This window comes from Eleutherodactylus coqui, chromosome 1, assembly GCF_035609145.1.
Source record: "Eleutherodactylus coqui strain aEleCoq1 chromosome 1, aEleCoq1.hap1, whole genome shotgun sequence".
In the NCBI taxonomy this organism is placed as follows: domain Eukaryota; kingdom Metazoa; phylum Chordata; class Amphibia; order Anura; family Eleutherodactylidae; genus Eleutherodactylus; species Eleutherodactylus coqui.
Window position 1 is genome coordinate 413,403,428 of NC_089837.1, and position 19,568 is coordinate 413,422,995.

The 19,568-nt window shown below is 40.3% G+C and overlaps 1 protein-coding gene across 10 annotated transcripts in view; it reads right to left on the reverse strand.

The window, feature by feature from the left end:
- LMO7 (LIM domain 7) overlaps window positions 1-19,568 on the reverse strand; it is a 141,281-nt gene that overhangs the window by 40,423 nt on the left and 81,290 nt on the right. For 7 of the 10 annotated variants that reach the window (XM_066580985.1, XM_066580968.1, XM_066580951.1 and 4 more), the window contains 9 exons: window positions 15,961-16,213; window positions 13,364-13,549; window positions 12,849-13,112; window positions 12,098-12,241; window positions 10,896-11,597; window positions 10,044-10,073; window positions 5,456-5,573; window positions 2,525-2,667; window positions 1,269-1,926 (listed from right to left, as the gene is read on the reverse strand). In XM_066580985.1, coding sequence (XP_066437082.1) covers window positions 1,269-1,926; window positions 2,525-2,667; window positions 5,456-5,573; window positions 10,044-10,073; window positions 10,896-11,597; window positions 12,098-12,241; window positions 12,849-13,112; window positions 13,364-13,549; window positions 15,961-16,213 — 2,498 coding nt within the window. The remainder of the gene's footprint in view (window positions 1-1,268; window positions 1,927-2,524; window positions 2,668-5,455; window positions 5,574-10,043; window positions 10,074-10,895; window positions 11,598-12,097; window positions 12,242-12,848; window positions 13,113-13,363; window positions 13,550-15,960; window positions 16,214-19,568) is intronic. The other 3 variants (XM_066581014.1, XM_066581002.1, XM_066581011.1) reach the window with 2 other exon arrangements.

Sequence of the window (19,568 nt, forward strand, 5' to 3'; positions counted from 1 at the left end):
CTTCATGTCCAATGACATACGCCTTTTAAACCCTTCATGTCCAATGAACTACACGACAGGTCATTTAAAGGGGGAAGGTTAATGCGAAATGCTGTAGATTTACAACATGAAGTCGACACAGGCTCAGCAGCTGAGCAGATGCTATCTGAAGCGGGAGACGGCCATGACTGACAGCTGGGGTTCCAAAGCAACAGTGAAATCTGTGAGAACACCGATCCCTGCTGTTAACTCCTCCTTACATTCTATGATCAATGTTGATCGCAGCATGTATGAGGTTAACAGAGGGAGAGTGCTCCCTCTGATGTTATCAGCCCTCACCCACGTAATTGTGGAGGGCCAATGATTTGCTATAGCAACCATGCACCGAATAATGATATTCAGGCCTGCCATGGCGTGTTCTAAACAGGAATAGTGATAATACTTCAGTACTGCAGTGTATTATCTGAGAATTCATAACATTTCAGGTTTATGTTCCCTATAGAGACAAAAAATATGATGCAATAAAAATTATATATATTTAACAGTCACATCCATAACAACCCGTACAATGGATTGAAAACACATTTCAGCATGGCAAATGCTATTTTTTTAAAAGTAATGCTGAAATGCTTATTTTCACTTCCATCTCCCAAAAAGGCACAATAAAAATGATCAGAAAAGCCATATGCACCCCAAAATGTTACCAATAAAACCTACAGCTTCTCCTGCAAAAAATAATCCTTCAGAGCTCAGTCAATAGAAAAGTAAAAAAATAAATAACAAAAAAAATGAGATGGGTCTCGCAATGCAGCAAAAACAAAAAAAATATATTTTTTACAGATTGCGCAAAAGTGGAAAACCTAAAAAAAATGTATCTAATTTTTGTATTATAATCATACCGAACCACAGGGGGAAAAAATGGTAGAATTGATGTTTTTTGTCTTAGCCATCTGCAAAAAAAATATTAAAAGCTTAGGAAATATATTATATGCAACCCAAAATGGTACCAATAAGAACTACAACTTGCCACGCAAAAAACAAGCCTTCATATGGCTATGTCAGTGGGATGGAAAAAAAAAAAAAAAAAAAAAGATATGGCTTTTAAAAAGTGGAGATACCAATTTCAAAACACGATTGCAATCTTTGGACCAAACTAGGCCGTATCCTCAAGGGGTTTAGAAATGACAAAAATCCCACCAACCTTTTGAGTACCGCACAAAACACCAGTCTTAATAAATGTGGACCTTGTCTTAAGGCAGTTCTTAATTATATAAGCAAAAGGTTCTTACTGTGTAGGATTTGGTAAATGAGGAGATTCCTTTTGACTGGGCAACAAAGGGTCTTGGAGTAACCACTGATGTCAGTCGAGAAGTATCCGTTTTTTGGTATCCTCTTGGTAATGAAGAAGAAATCAGACCAGGTTTGCTTTCTACATTCAGTGAGCTGGATGACATGGGGAGATTCTGCATACTGGTGGAGTCGGTGGGCAATGCATTGCCTGGAGTTACATAACTCTTCGCGGAATAGCTAGTCGTGCTCTTACTTGTATACGGTTTATCTACATCATCTGAGGGTTCTCTTCCAATCAGTGTTTGTGTTGCCGGTGTAATCTCAGGGCTCTGAGCTTTTTGGGAATGTTGTACTGGGATAATATTCTCACTTTGAAACTTTTGCTGGGGTTCCATTTCTGTCTGACCACTAGGAAGGGACTCGTCATCAAAACTTATTAGATCGCCATCATTTTCCTTCTTGGGAGAAGAATCGTGTTGGGTAGCATACGGAGAAACCTCTGTTCTTGTATATGGAACATCCACTGTGTGACTCTTTTCTAGAACTGGCTTGGATGGACCATCTGATTCTCCGAAGATATCATCATTTGATGAATACATACGTCGCACATCTGACCTTTGAGGTCCATTGTTGTGGTTCTCATTTTCTCTATGTTCCCTGTAAAAATAAAACACTTTTCTTGTTAATATTTTCATTGAATGACTCAGAGTTGATAAAAATGTCACTGTGCAAATCAGACTCCTCAGCAGTGCAAGTCGGAGCAATAAAAGGACAGGAAATGGAGTTTTACATTCAAGCCTTTCCAGCGCAAAATGCAGTTCAGATTTGTTTGTTTCTCTTGAACATGCAGAATGTTCCTAAGCCTTATAAATGAGAGATGTGACCTTTTAAGTCATCCTCCCAAAATCTTATCAAAGTCCACACTTTCATTTTGCCATTTTGAAAATAGACCCGATTCTGTTCCGGAAGCTTGTAGCCTTGGTCAAAATAATTTGTATAGAGCAGCCTTGGACAAAGCACACTAAAGATGCTTATCTATTTGGCGCATGTACACTGCCTGGGAAGAATATAAAAAAAGATTCTATAAAAGTGAGCAAAAACCGTTCAGTCACTGAATTCAGAGTTATTTAAAATGTGTTTGTCAGATGGGCCAAAGTTAGATTTTTTTTTTTAAAGAAAACCATGTTTAAATATTGCATCTAAAAACATGCGAACACAATTCTACTGGAAGGTGAGAAAACACTAACAGTCCAACCTTTCCTGTCGCATCTCCCTGAATGTCTTATAGGTCCTTTCAGGGCCTTCATGTGAAGTTTTTTCAAGTTCTTCTCGCTCATCCTTTTTCTTTTGCAGATCTGACGTGAAGCTTTTTCGGCGATTTTTCCATTTTGCTAAATCCTAATAAAATTTAAAAATAGACAAAAGCTTAATTTGCAGTTCAGGCTATACTCTGCAACTAACTTATCTAAAGCCGTGCTCACATGACTGCGTTTCCGGGTTGCAGCATGTACACGATGACAATGTGTATTTGCTGCATGCCGCCTATCCCCATACGCCACACAATATACTCCAAGATAGAACATGCCACAATTTTGTGTGCGCGCGTATTTCATGCGACACATTGGGAGATTACTACTGTGTATTACGTGCTCAAAAACTGCACAATATGCAATGAGCATATGGTCATGTGAGCCCAGTCTAAAGGCTGATTTACACACAACGATATCGCTCAAAAGTCATCCAAATGAGGGCTCTTGAGCTACAGTAGTTGTGTGTAAATGTGTGCCCATCATGCACATACCGTGCACCCTTAGTCAATCACTGAGTTTAGCTTTGCATAAAAAGCCGTTGTTCCTGATAAGAGGGGCGACATGCTGTGTTCTCTTTGGGCAGCGCTGATTGTATGCAGCCTGTTGCCTGTGGCAGAACAAAAGCGGTGCATTTAGAGAACAGACCACCCGCTGTTCTCTAAATACATGCAAATGAAGCTAGTTAGCTACTAATGGGCTGATTAGCCCAAAAGTACCCAATGCAAAATGATTGCTCAAAACTGTCTGCTCAAAATTCATCAGAAACTATCATCTTTGCCTGTAAATGGACCTTTAGGCTACATTTAAAAGCCATTTGGAATGCCATTCAAGTGTTCCATCTCGGAGCTCCATATGGATGCTGAAAATGGTGTCTAGATGGAATTCTAGACAGCTCTTTACCAGATATTAGGGATCAATCACACAAGCGTATTATGCATGTAATATGGAGAGCTGAAACACCATTGATTTGCATTGGGGTAATCAAACAGGTGATTTTCAGAAGCATGAAATCAATCATAGCCTGTCCTATTTTAGTTAAATAGCCCATTAAAATCAATGGGAGTAAATATGCAGTGATACATGTTTATTCAAGCATTATAGCAATGGGCATTCTTGTGGGTTTTTGTAAGTGTAAAAAGTGCAATGAGCACATGTGCAGAAGTAAACCTAGTGTGCAAAGTTGGTCTGTGAAAACTCTGCATAATACACGGACCGACACTGAATACAGCTGTGCGAATGAGCCCTAAGTAAAACAGACTAAGCGTATGTTCACACATAGTGGAATTAGTGCAAATTTTCCCCTGCGGAAAATATGCACTGAGACCCGCATCAAATTACATGTCAAAAACTATGTCAAGATCTGCACCACTGGTGTGAATTGCAAAAACCACTGCCAGCAGCCATAATTAACAATATATTGATAGAAAAACACAAAAAATTGGGTACAAACACCACTTCTCAGCAAAATGCAGACAGGCAGATCGCTATATGGAGGAGCATTGTACAAGTGCAAGGTACTGATGAACAACCACCCACACATCTACCACATATTGGGGAGAGTGACCGCCTAGTAGTATACCTGCCCACAGATAAGGCATACAAAGGGTGCCAATCCCACTGATGGGTGGTGCACCATGCAGGCTTACAGCCTGTTAATGATGCCACATGATTCAGCCCAACAGGTTGCCTGGTGGGAATTTGCAGCAGACTGCACCCCTTTAATTGAAAGGGTAAAATCAGCTGAGGATTCACATCAAGCGCAGTGTCAAAATCTACAACAGAATCTGCTACTTAGAAATTACCCTAAAGCAGCAAACATTGGTCTACATATAACTGGTTTCCGTTTGACTTCCACATTTTGGCCTAACAGAATAACGTAGTCAATTATGCTATTCTGAATGTAACGCAAACTGGATAGAATCTTCTTAATTTTTCTGATATATACCTCCCATATATGTTAAAAACTTACTCAAAAGTGAGTAAATATGGCAATTTCTTAGCTGTGCAAAACTTATGTGGAAGGAACGGGGTGACTGAAGCAATCAAGAGAATATTTCACTTCCCTCTGGCAACTTTTGAGATAATGAGAAGATGAAGGTGAGCAAAGAGGCTGAAGGTGGTTAGTGGCCAGATGGACACCAGCTCCTATTTTAGTAATATGGAGTGCAACTAACTATTAACTGTGTACAGATACAAAAACTGACAGAAGATTGTTGGTGTATTAATGAATGCTAACGATTACAATGTCTAAAGGCCCCTTTAGACAACGATCACTCAAAAATCGCTCAAAGCCACCTTTTGAGCGATAGTCATGTGTAACTGCACAGACCGTGTAGTTTTCGTTAAGCATGCTGAAAGACAACGATCAGTCTATCAGGGATTCACAGTGATTCATCAGGGATACAGCTGTTACTATTGTTTCAGCTGTATCCCCCTCCCTGATGACAGGCTGGGTATGAAGAACAGAGCGGTCCAGCTGCGTTCTCCATACTCCACATGGAGCGCTTGGCTGTATAATAGCTGGGTGCTCAGTGCAGAAAACAGCTGGATCAAGACAAGCGGGGCCACCACGCTTGTCTTCTGCATCCTCCGCTCAGAGCGCTCAAAGTTTGAGCAATCATCTTGCGATGTAAATGACAACGATTCGCTCAAAAGTTGCTCAAAAGACATCTTTTGAGCGATAATTATTGTATCTAAATGGGCCCTGATAGGCCACACAAACACCTTTCTGTGAGATAAGGCATGTTTAACCAGTGTGATCTATCAAAGGTGGTCAGTGGAGCCTAGGGGAATGTACAGTATCATTACAACAGGATCAGATCTAGCAAATCAAAGGCAAATTTACTTCAGTACAAGCAATGAACAGAAATACACACATCTTGCCACTGCTGATCCTGTTCCTTCATCTGACTTTTGATCTTTTGCAATTCTTCCAAACGGATTTTCCGCAAACTCTGGAGTTCCTCTGCGTTGCAATTCTCCAGAGATTTACTTCTGTAGAAATTAAATAAAGCATGCATTTACATACCATGACCACAGGACAGAAACGACCAACCTTCAATACACCAGCTTTACACCAATTTAAACAGCTGTTTGATGTACTAAACATTTAATTTCATAGATTTCCAAAAAAGTGTAAATCAGGAAGGGTTCTCTAACTGCAAAGTACTATTTGTTGGTCATGGGCAGACCTTGCACTATTAAACAATTAGGACTAGAAATAACACAAGTATTATAGGAGTATAATAAGACTTAAACATCATCCTATTCCCCACCAGTATAAGTGATCAGCAATATACAACTGTTTACATACATGCAATATGAGTGCAACATAAAAGCAAAGCTAGACACATGTATCAAGTGGTTTATTAAGGAAACCACAAAACAAACAAAAAACAAAATAAGTAAAGCAAGCGGCTTTGTTTTGTTACTTTAGCATGAACACGTGACATTTTGTGTTTTCTTGTATAACATGATGGGCTACATCAGAACAACCACTACAAAGAGTAGGGCAGACCCTAAAACAGTAGGGCTAGGGTCACACAGGGCGGATTTGTTGCGGTTTTGCTGCGGTTTTTCGTTGCGGTTTTGACGCAGAAGAACTGCTTCTGCGGCAAAACCGCTTCAAAGGTTAATTTGGGCTTGTGGATTTTGCTGCGGATTTTCGTGCGGAAAAATCTGCAAGCGGTTTTTTCCGCAGCGCTTTTTTACTTTTGTCACGTATTTGGTGCGGTTTTGGCTGCATCCATAGAGGTCTATGGACAAAAAAGCGCTGCAGAAACGACCAAAGAATGAACATGCTGCATCTTTTAAAACCGCGACGCAGTTGCATTTCCGCACTGCGGCTGTGCGGAAAAAAATCCGTCCTGTGAGAACAGCTTTTTGGCAAATCTCATTTGTGCTGCATTGCACTGCAAACGCAGCGGTTTTGCCACAGTGCGGATATGCAACGGCAATCCGCAGCAAATCCGCCCTGTGTGACCCCAGCCTAGATTAGAACATATGCAGAATTATATTATGATCTGAAGTAGGCCTAGGACCTGTTAGAACAATGCTAATCACTAGTTAATGACCATTTGTTAGAAAGAATGTATACAACTGGAGGCCCTTACTGATCCTACTCACTGCCTACACAACAAGTCATTGCAGATGTTAGCATAGACTTGTAAACTAAAGATTGCAATAGGTAATAGTTGCCATTATTCACTGGTTCATCCTTTAGAAAGAATGAGCCGATCGCTACTAATCTGTCTTGATCAATCAATATCTGGAGAGTTCAGGAGGTTTAGTAGATAACAGTATTACAACTGGGTAGAACAATTTGGGAGGGTTTGGTACTTATTTGTCACTACAAAAGAATGTGGACAATCTGAAGCCTACATTCAGCAGTCACTCCATCTTGTCTGAAGAGGGGTACAAGTGAGGCAAGAGGAGACTTAGATAAAACTTGAAGAGCTTTTCACTTTATTGCTAGACTACTGCTTGTGTTTACCAGCTGGAAATATTTATTATATCCTCAGCAATGCAAGGATAGGAAGTCGCACATTCTACAGACAAGAGGCACGTCTGAGTCATAACTTTTTTCCATGGACTGTAATGAAAAAGGACATATTTTCTAATACTGTATCGTTATTGAATGTAATTAATAAAGCAAAATTATCCTTTAAATCTAAGATTCTACAATCCAGAGGGAGAATAGATAAAAGGACACATTTGTAAATTAATGACCTTGTTCTCTATATCTCACAATCCACTTCACATCTACCAACTGCTGCCTGGACAAATATCAATTAAGGATGTGTTCTATTATTTCAGCTGCTCCAGATCAATATGAAGTATTGTGCTTGGATGGAACTGGGAAAGATTTGTATTCCCCGTCTCCTCTCGCTGCATGTGAAGTGTCACCGCAGTCTGTTCCAAGCAGTACTTTACATTAAAAAAAGGATTCAATTGTCCTTTGCTCCATTCTGTTCATTAATAGAAAAATGCTTCTATTAGAAGACGACTATATTACAAGAGCTGACAGCATTGTTCATATAGAATAAGACAGTTACACACAATGCTGCACTGTCTGTGTACTAAATGGTGTGCCCTGTACAGAACAAAGTGTTTGCATTGGCTTTTGGTCAATTCCCATTCATTGTTATAAAGACCTGTTTAAAGGGTCTGACATGGATTTGCAGAAAGGCTGCCATCCAATAGGTGGCGCTGCAGAGCTATTGTTCCATCTTCCTTATTTACATCCATTAATAGCATACACGTAGTCAACCCCATACCAAAATACTGTATATTAGGGAAACCCGCATACCAGCTTGCAACGCTATACACACATACTAAACTATAGTTGTACCAATGAGGTGGAAAGGAACTAAACACTACTGGGTCTGCGGAGTCTGCTAGCAGGTGATGTGAATAAGATGGATTGTGCTAGGTACGGCTGCACACCACTTGTTCTACATGCTACCTCCCCCTGTGCCTTCTTACCTCACCCAGTAAGAAAGGGTGTCTTTAGGGAGGAGGAGCCAACAACACTTAATATCGCCATATTGTTGCATCACTGCGGTAGATCTGTCACACTAACACACCAGGAAGCAAATGAAGAGATGGCAGACAAGAGAGTGCAGCAGACTCTGTGCCCCTTCCTACAAATTGCTCAGATTATAATAAAAAAAAAAACGCACAATAGGACAGCGCTCAGAAATCGCAGAGTTAGAAATGCTGCGTTCGAGCATGGGCCTGCATTGAAATCATTGGGAGCATTGCACCGTGATTAGAACAGCGCTCGGAATACAGCGCTAATCACGGTAAAAAGCAGCCATCGCAAGATCGGCCTTGTACCACAAAAAAGCCAGATGACACACTTCTGCATCTAACAACATAAGAAAAAACTGCTAAACTAAATATATATACTGACACTAATTGCTGGCCCCTAATCAACTAACATAAATTAGTCTGAGGAAAGAATATCCAACATGTAGAAGTTCGGAAAACCACCAGAAGAAACCAAAGATCCAAAGACGCGTAATTGTGCCTGGACAGTCCTGTTTAACCAGTTAGCTGTCGGCTCAGAGTCCTTGGGGGTACCGGCATGTGAGTACTGTGGATACAGCCAGCAACACCGGCTACTCTCACTTCCACCACTCCAGTGTTCCCCAAGGCTAGTTTCACACAGGCGAGTGCAATATGGCCATGAGAAAATGGAGGCAGTATCGCATTTTTGTACTTGAGATGTTTGAGAGTCTGCAATGCTTTTTCCAGCAAATAATCTCCCATGGCTGCCGCTTGCCATTTTCTTACACGACTTCCTCACGTGAAAGACCATAGGGGTTGCTAATGCAAAAAACGCATCTCACAAACAAATCGCAAGTCGTGATGTGATATTTTGGAGGCCCATAGGGAAACATGGGTGAGAAAAAAATGGCTTATTGCAGCAAGATGGCACGATTTTTTTTACGTCACATTGCAGGAGTGAAAACTTTGCACATGTGAAGGAAGGCATTGAAATACATGGGCTTCATATTACAGCGTTTTCACGCGCTCTTGCATCACCAAAATAATTGCGATTTTATTGTCCATGTGAAACTGGCCCAAGATTGACAACACTGTAGAAGAAGAAAAAAAAAAAAGAGAAAAAAGAAAAAACGAAGTATAGGCTTTTTGGTCATCGTCGGCACCTATACTTTTTCAGCGATGACTCTGCTAATGACTGGCGGAAATGAGTGGCAGACGTCACCACCCGAAGAGTCTCCTCATTACCTACTCCCACCAATACTCCCAAGGACTAGGAGCTTTGGTATTCCTCCAATTACAGCCAACTGGTTGATTTACTGCCTTCTGGGAACCTGAAAACATGGCTGACGGAGTACAATTACTGTCCCTTTGGATCTTCTGTTTCTTCAGGTATTTTACCTATGTCAGATATTCTTTCCTTAGACTAATTACTTACTCCTCATGCCACAATTAGAGTTATCCCATATCTAATCAAGCTGGTACTTTTCTTTAGATGCAGTAGGGTGTCAGTTGGATATGTTTTGCTATAAGATTTTAAAAAATGAATTAAAATAAAGGATCTAAAGGATAATGGCTCAATCTGCATTAACTATTACTACTGTTGGCACTTCTTAAAATCTCTTCAGCCTGTAAAAGTTAAAGTGTAGACACAAGCGGAACACCGAGTACTTTGCCTTCCACTTCCTATTTATTTTATCCATCACAGCAACATTTCATTGTTCCAGCCAAAACAAACAGCCAAGTAAGCCAAGCCAGGAAACCTCTTCCGAGAAGGCATTCCATTAATACTTTCATGCACAGCACATGGAAGCAGCAGCTTGCACATGCCACAAGCATTGCCTCCATAGGTCTTGACTGGGTGCCGCTTAACTGAAAATTAGTAGCAAACCAAATGATAGGGGGCCGCCATAAAAGCCCACTGAGCAGTTAGCGTGCGGCCTGCCATAAACTTACCCAGCCTCCACACAGAGTTTTTCTCGAAGTCTGAGAAACCAGAAAGAAAATGATTTGCACATTTTCAGTTACCATCAGAAAGCACAAGACTTTATAAGAAAACAACAAATGCATAGTATGCACAATGCAAAATTTTACTCATGCCAAGATATACTTTTTTTTTTTTCTTAACACAAGTTATGTACAATTCTCTCGGTGGACAAAATCATATTTTATTTAGTTTAAAAAAATTCTTTACCTTAATAGTTCACAAAATGTATACCTACAACACCCTACCACTTCTGTTTCAAGTTGTCCTATGACAATGTAGCCTTGATAAACTTTTTGGTGGTATACATAGATCAATGTGCTGTACAGTACCTATCCATATTTCTAATCACATCTTTCCATTTAAGAAGGCTATATTACAGACTGGAAAGTAGGATGCTTTCCATATCATACTGTATATCACTACTAGCATTACAAAATCTCTCAGGTGTGCTAAAGAAACCCCTTCATACCCAAGATACCACACCACAGCAATTTAACATTTTATATTCCCCTCAAGGGCAAGCAGCCTTGTCATTAAGGTGACTGGGGGGGGGGGAGAGTATATCTATCTATCACAAAGGTCTGCATATTGTATATGGGACTATATTCATTGGAGAAGATGAACTACCCCCAAGCAGAAGAACTGAAGCCAGTGGCCTCCAACATGTGGCTCTCCAGCTGTTGTACAACTATAAGCGTACATGTAGTGTTGCACCTTCTGGAAAGCCAAAATAAAGATTTGATATAGGACACTCCAATCAGTAGATACTGCATTTCTCATCCGCATTTTCACTCTTGCATGCAAGCAGCACACAGTCTAACCTTTCCACCATAAGCCGCTTTTTGTGCCTTATTTTGCTGGCCTCTCTTATGGACTCCCACTTTTGAAGATCATCTTCTGTGCATGGGCCAGATATAAAATGCTGTGGCTTTACATCACTTAAACATTGAGATAAATTAATTTTTCTTGTCAGCATGTCATCTTTCTTTAATTCGTCTGAAGGCTTGAGCACTCTTCCTTGATTGTCTGTCGTTTTAGACTCTGGTGGCTTTTTCACTAAGCAAAGAAATTTCAATTGTATATCTTCTGGAAGAGACCAAGGGTCAGGAAATGGAACTGCATTATAATTGTCCGGGGCACCAGACAAATGGACTTCCTTTGGTTCAGACAAAGGTCTTCGAACAATCATATCATCCTTCACTAAATCGGGGAGCTGGTTTGACTCTTTAGATTGTAAGACAATGTCTTTCTCAATTTCAAGCACCCGTGCCAAAGGAGTACCGAGGTTGATTACTTGGTTGAGGTGAAAAGACCCGGTCTTTCGTGTAAACAAGTCATCATTTTCAAGATCTGGAAATCTATACATGTCATGATCCACTGATGGATCGCTTTGCGCACTTAAAGTCTCAAGACAATGAACAAGTCTAGGACCAGAAGTAGGGTCAATTTTTACTTTTACTTTGTCTTCAGAAGAAAGCAAGTCAGAAGTTATTTTCTGGAGGGCCTGGAGTATTAAAAATTGACTGAAGTATTCAAAAAGCAAAAAAAAAAAAAAAAAGAGAAAGGTTTAGGAATGTAGACATTTAGATAGCGTTGACTTTTCACTTCAAAAGCAGCCTTGGGGGTACATTCACACATTGCGGATTTTGATATGGATGTGCACTAAAATCCGCAATATATGTGCTGCAGATGCACACCAAAAACCAGAGAGGATTTTCAGGTTACTTTTATGCGAATCCACAACAAATATCACCCTTTTAATTGAAGGCTTAAATTCTGTTATGAATCCACACCAATGGTGCAGATTTTGCCGCAGTTTTAGATGCAGAATTTAATGTGGATTTTGGTGTGAATTTTCTGCTGCAGTATAAACAAACCAAAAAGAGTTTACAAAAAAAAAAGCAAAAAACTAACATCCACTACATGCTCAAATAAAAAAAAAAAAAAAGCGCATCAGTTGCATTCTAAACAGAAAACACTGAACACAGCAATTGCGAACCACACAAATCATGCCAACAGTAACCTTGGCTTTTCCGATAGGTCCACTGTGTTTATCTCATCTTTGCTGCTCAAATTAGTGTCCAAATTGGCAGCCCTTTCCTCTCTCAAATGTGTAAATACAGAGGCAAGATCAGAAGTCCATAGAGAGTCCTGTTCAGTATGTTTACTGTATAGACATAGAAAACAAGAAGATATTGAACCTTCCCAACTTGTCTGCAAAAAGTGACTTGTACTTTATACGGTTTTAACACATCAGTGTTTATTCATGCAGAACCGTTCTTCTTACTGAGAACAACATTATGTACCAACGTATACTGGTCAACTAGAAAATGTGTGACAGGGGGGTTGGCCATCGCTCACATTTATATAGTGTTACCCACCTATATAGAACTGCTACTTCAACCAATGACTGGCTGAGGCGGACCTTTTTCAGCTGCACAGGGACCAATGGGAGGAGAGGTCTACACTGGTCATAGAAAGTTAGAGTAATAATTCTACTTTTAAAACATGGAAGCTTTAACACTCTGCAAAGCTTAGCCATACGTGAAATGATAACAAGTCATCCATTTCTCCCAGCAATACCACCTCATAGTGAGGGAACCAGAACACCATACGAGAAGTGGATAATGAAAAGGGGTTGCCAGAACTAGACAAATAGTTAATAGTAAAAACGAGCAATGAATGAACATGAATATTTCGTCTCTCATGGTCTGCATCCACCCGTGACATCGGTAGTATCAGGCACAAACTTATATACTGTGGAAGACACAAACCTGAAGCCCTGAAATTCATTGTACCAAGGTTTAGGACGGGTTCTGGAACACATCACTTTCTGAAATCCATCCTTATTTTGTGTAGAAGCAAGCTGCAGCACCGGTGAAGGCAAGTTGACTTTTCTTGCAAAGAGATCATCCTTGACGATATTTGGAACTTCTCTAGAAGATTCTTCATCTTCATCTGAAGAAAATCTGGCATAATCTACACAGCCTTTTGGCACATCTTGATTTAATTTCTTCACCTTCGATCCTTGATTTTGGCTAATACACAAAACAGCTGATAAATGGCCCTGAATAATTTGGGAATAGTCAGCATGCCCTTAATAAAATCGGTCATGCAGCTTTTTTTCCCCCCCTTCCTCTTTACTTAAAGTTGAGTTTTCCCAAAAACAAACCACTTCACACAACTCAATCAGTATGGTTAATTTATAGGAAAGAAATGACAAAATCCACTATGTACATGCACACATGAACATGTTGGCATCACGACACATCAGCTTCACGCCTCTGACCTGCTCTCAGCTTCTTGAGGAGAAGCTGGAATAAAGTCTGTTAAAATCTGAGAGTCCATTTGAGGTGGAACAGAAAGAACAGGCGCCACCGTAACAGATGGTTTACTGTTGAGGTGAAACTTCCTTTCTGCTAAATCATCAAGCACCAAGTCCGGTAACTTCCCATCATCCTCAGAATCCGAACTCCTTGAAAGAATGTTAAGGAGATGAAAGAAAACATCTTGAAGAGGAGATGTAAATAGGCCTACATCTGCGGAGTAAATGTGTACACATTGCCAGCAATTCTTAATTTATTTGGCTGTCGATCGTCTGCCTTACACGGATGACCACATAACGCTGCTGGCATCACAGTAACTTCGATTTGAATGGTATTTTTACAGGTAAAATAGGAAACTTAGAAAAGTATTGTGCTAATATACAGCCTTCACAAAAACAAATGACTTCTCAAAAGGTCTTTATTAAAGATGTTGCACCAGCCATCTTCATCCCCCAAGATCAGTAGTATGAAAACTCACCAAATCAAAAACGAACAAAAAAAAAAAAAAAAAACTGTATAAGCACCACAAAAAAAAAAAATAAAACAGACAAAATGAAAGATTGATATAACCACTGAGCACCAAATGATGCCACGTCAATATCCCAATAAACTTTGTATAATGTACAAGCCTCCATCGGTGGTGAATCAGCAACAAAACAATCTACAGGTCTACAGAGATTCCAACGAGAAGCCAGTTCCACTCAGGACAAGCTAGCGGCCGTACTTAAACAGGAAGGAAACCCCCGAAAATAGGAATGGATGGGAAGCAGCCTAGTCGAAAAGCACATACTTGAGGTGTCTGAAGGAGCAATTGGAGATCTTATGCAATATATTTATATACATATATTTTATTAGACACATTTTATGTACACACACCTTAGCCAGATGTGGTGCAGTTTGTTTTTTCCCAACTCTGCCCTCATGTGGATGTATTATGTAACTACACACTATATCTCACACTCGCTCATCACCACAGCATCTACAAAGTGGGCCACGGAAAAGTAGCCAGGTAGCATACTGTTATGATAGCTGTCTAAAAGGAAATCTGACTTTGGTGCCCAGAGCAGCCAATCACAGTATAGCTTTCATTTCTTATACTAAGGTAAAATGAAAGCTGTGCTGTGATTGGTTGCTCTGCCCAAAGGTTTTCTTTTAGACAGCTTTCATAAGAATGTGGCGCTGGGCTGATTTTCCGTGGCCGACCCTGTACAACAAGCTTCATTGGAATAATGTTTACCGGGAAATATCTTAATTAGGTGTGCTAAAAATAACAGAAAAGCCTGCTGAGAATTTTGAAGAATTCTGCCAGTGTCTACAAAAGACGACTGGCTGGGCAACACGCAAAAGACCTCCAAGGTGGTTTGCCCTGAGCATTTTGTGTATTTGAAATAGCTGACTCCTTTATTTTATAACTGTTATTCCTAATAATTTTCCTGAGCATGGAGAGAACACACACACATATAGTATATATATTTTTTATATATATATATATATATATATATATATATATATATATATATATATATATATATTCTCCATGCTCAGGAAAATTATTAGGAATAACAGTTATAAAATATAGCGCTGTCATGGTCTTGGAACAAGTTTACTTACATTTGTGTGGGGAGAGGGAGGAGTCAAATCCTCTAACCCCCTACTGAAAAAAGGAGCTTCATGGTAACAAGGGAAGTTATTTAAAGTTTATTCCATAAACATATCAACTTAGTGCGTTTGGGGGATGCTCCCTTCATCAGGAGTAAAACGAAATAAAGGACACAAGACATAAGAAACAAGCTGCAGCCACTTGTCGTTCTGGTTTCTATCCCGGTAGTGGGACATTTAAGACAAATGACTGGATTACTCTGTGTGTGTGTCTGTGTTTTAGCAAATATGGGAGATGAAATAATCCCTCCACAGTGCCAACTATTGGAGGGCAGCATTCTTTCAAGCCAAAGTTAAACTCCTTATACAAGCCTTGTAACAATGACTGGGAATTAAAAGCAAAGCCAGACTCCATGCACAGACAGCTGTTTCAGGGTAATTGCCCTTCATCAGTCTAAAGTAGAAGTCTGGCTTTGCTAGTGAGAGGACTGGGACAGAGTCTCCTCACTCACCGTCTACGTGCTCTCCCTAAGGAGAAAGATAGCGTTTCTGACCCGGTATGCTTTAGGTTTCGTTCTTTGTGTTGCCATAAGGCTACTTTCTTCAGTACAGGGTAAGAGGATTTGGCACTTCCCTCTCCCCCTGCAGAAGTAATTGCATCTCCAATTGCTCCTTGCAACAAATCAATTATTTATTTTTTAACTAGACGCATTTCCTACCCTTTTTTCACTACTTTCCTTCCAAAACAGTAATGTGATGTGTACATCACTAAAATGTATTGGTTGTTGCCATCTTGTAACTTCATTCACTTACAAACTGAACATGCTGTAGGGGCCCACTGAAAATGGTTAAAGAACTGTTAAGGAGTCTTATTATGACTTACTACCACATGGCTACAGTAAGAGCAGAGTGTTCCTAAAATAGGTAACGTTAGTCTTCAGGTTTGTTTGACCCTTCCTACCTGGCAAATGTTCCATCAGATTCTGTGAAGACGGGGCTAGCCCAGCTCCTCCGGTTATCTTCATTTCTATCCACACGTTTTTTCCTTAAAGGTGCTGGCACGTAATTGAACGTTTTTGTTTTAGCCGGGAGAAATTGATTGAAGTTACCAACTGGCTTGGGTTCCACCGAAGCAATCCTTCGGAAAGACATGTCATTTTTGCTCGAGTCCTGCATCTTGTAGGTATGTTCAGACTCCGTGTCACTTTCTCCACCTGCAAAATACACAAGAGACTAAGATAGTGCTTACAAGTCTTCTGAAACTTTGTTACATAGTCATGAATAGCCCAGTACAGGAGCTATAACCCAAATAACAGGAGCCATTATGCATAATTGGTTATACAGTAGATGACTGTGCCACATACTTGAATATTAGCTATAGTATACTGGATCCAATAAACGAGGCAAAAAAAGCTACTGAAGTAGAAAGTCTTGTTTATCAAGCTATAAAGTCGTTTTATAACCAGACTGACAGACTGGAAGCTTACGGACAGCTAATAAATAGAAGTATTGTATACACAGTCCACGACTGCTTACAGGGGGGTCTTAAGGGATATCATCTTGCAATGTATAGTGTGATCAGTGCCACCAAGATCAACTGCAGAATGGATCTACAGAGGCAACAAACAGTAAGACGCTATCAGCTCATTGCTGAAAGAAATGGCCACCAAGTAGAGGTTGTCTAAAACGGAGATTCCGACACCACTTTTGTAGCAATACCCCATTTTAAATAGAGGGATGTTATTAAAGTAATTACTGGAAATGCTTCCTTTATTAGAATGAGAGATTCGAGGATTTAGGCCTCATGTCCACTAGAAAAATACAATCCGCGCAGATTCCTGCAGCAGATTTGCTTTAAATAGTATTTTTTTCTTGCATGCGGATATCCCCACTTATTGATAGCAATGTGGCCGATCCGCACTAAAATGGAGCATGCCGCGTTTTTTCTCCCGCGCATGAAAAACGCAATTCTTTTAAAATGCCATCCGCGGGTGCAAAAATCAATTTAATGGACCCGCGGATGGCAATGATTCCCTATTGGCAAAATCCGTTGCGGAATCCGCAATTCCATTTACCCAGTGGACATGAGGCCTAAGGGTAAGCAGCCAAGGGGGAATGACTGTGTGCAGCTGCTTACCCCATCAGCAGAATTATAGCATAGTTTACACATACTGCCAATACCTTTCCAGAAACATCAAAGGGAACAAAAAAGACAAAACAAGATACAGTATTTATGACCCAAGAGCAGTATTTATGAATCATAAGTATAAGAAGCATTCTGCCCAACTGCTGGGGTTGTGTTCATCAAGGTACAACTCCAATAACCACTAAAGTAGAAATGTTCGGTTCATCAGCCTCTAGCCGTGGTGAAACTAGCGAAGCATAGCCCCATACACTTCAACCAGGTCCATAAATACAAAAAAAAAACACTTTTAGAGCTGCTGGATAAATGGAATCTCACAAGAATGAGGATTATGTCCAATGTATTTATTCAATCCTTAAAGCCACACTGTACAAGGTGTTTTGACTCTTCTGGGGGTCTTCATCAGTTAAACAGGAAGCTCGGGTGGAACAACTGTTATATGTGTCCGCGCTGCAGAATGAAGCAATGTGACAGTGTTGTTCATCTTCTTAAATGACATGCTTCTGTCCAAGAACGGGACAGTACATCTTTGGTTACTTAAGCCACTTTCCACCTCTACCCAAACCTTCAGTAGAAGATCTGTCAAAAAAGGTGTGTACCTGACGAAGACCCTAGATGGGTTGAAACACGTTGTACAGCGTGGTTCTTAAGACTGAATAAACACATTGGACATAATCCTCAGCATTGTGAGATTCCAGATATCCAGCAGCGCCAATAGTGTGGCTTTTTGTTTGGATTTATATACTCTCAAAAGAGAGGGCAGATCTGAAGGGAATTGGATTTTTACAGCATTTACTAAGTGATAGCCTTCTATATAAGCAGGAAGGCATCAAAAAGGTAATTGCCGATTATGCACCTTTTTAATATAAAGTAAAGACTATCTGCAGTTAAAGCATAGCTTTGATGAAAAAAAGTCAGTGTGCTTCTATCTTCATGTACAGCAGTTGGGAGGCATTTTCCTTATAAGTTCAGCAGTTTGTATGGCAGATCCCTACTTCTTCCTAGCAGAAAGTTTTGTGTTGCCATGTTACATCTACAGCAGGGTTGCAGTCCAGTCACACTTTCTACAAGCCTTCCAAAGTGAGCAAGGTATATGCCAGGCCGGGGACACAAATTCTGGCTTTAAATAAAGCTTGCACACTCAGGAATGCGGATGTCCATCTACTTTTTTTTTCTAAGGCATTTTGATGAAATGGGACTAATCATCAAGGATGGTCTGTAGCATCCTTATACCTGGGGGACATTAATGCTGCTCTCTACTCCGTATGGTTTCTACAAGCCTAGCACTTCACATTGCACGTGCCACTCTTACCCTCTTAGGCCATATTCACATGATCATAACTAGCAGTCGGCAAATCCATTATGAATTCTGAAGGTAATAGGTGGATTCCTGGACACTGTAGATCTCCGCGCGGATTAGATCTATTTAAGTTTACACATGTCTAAGTATCAGGTGGTGGATTACGATTACAACGCAGTCAGATTCCACGCACATTTCCTGCAGCATGCGAATAGTATATAGAACACCCCATTCACACACACCGCTGGCAGAGTTACTGTGGACTCCGGAGAGTAATTTATCAGAATTTAGCAATTTGCAATGTGTGAACATGAACATACACTGCAGTCACTGCCAGTCCGAAACTGCTCAGACGCTACTGGACCGTATGCGTAAAATGCTGCATTAGTCACATAGGGCTTTACCACTGTGAAGCAAGCAGTGAGCCGGCCCATTGCTGCGTAGGGCAGCGTATCCCACGCACTCGGTCATGTGCAGTGCAACTTTATTTTTTAATTCACTGCTGTGTTTCATAAATCCCATGCATCAACCATATGTATTGCGTACGGGCAGCGTTTGCTCATGCAGCGTGGTACGCAAATAAATAGAGCATGCTGCGATGTATTTCTCACGCATATCTACATGCTCATGTGCATGGATCAATGAAAGTCCATGTATTTTCATTGACTATTCACTGCGTATTATGCAGCCACGCTCGTGTAATACGCGGACAGGAGCCCTTAACATGGAGGAGTGACGTTCAGGGACACAGAACAACGCTTTTAGAAGAATGAAGAAGTGTACTAAAGTTTATTTCCACTACTAAAGGATTCGGCAGCAGATGCACAAGTTGGAAACAAAAGAGACTATAGTCTGTCAGCCCTTCTATCACCTGCTTTGAATATTATGTAAAATGTTGCATTCTTTGCTATTAAAATCAATAACAAGCATACATGAAGCAAAATGTATCCGTTATTAAAAAGGTTTCTGAACAGACACCAACGGACAGGCCAAATCAATTAAACAAAAAGCTAGATCTGGCATAAAGAGGACTGAAATACAGAAACCCCACTATAGTCAAATACTTTTTAACAAGTGTTCTCATTTGGCTGTACCCCAATAGCTACATTTGGTTTTTTAAAGAGGC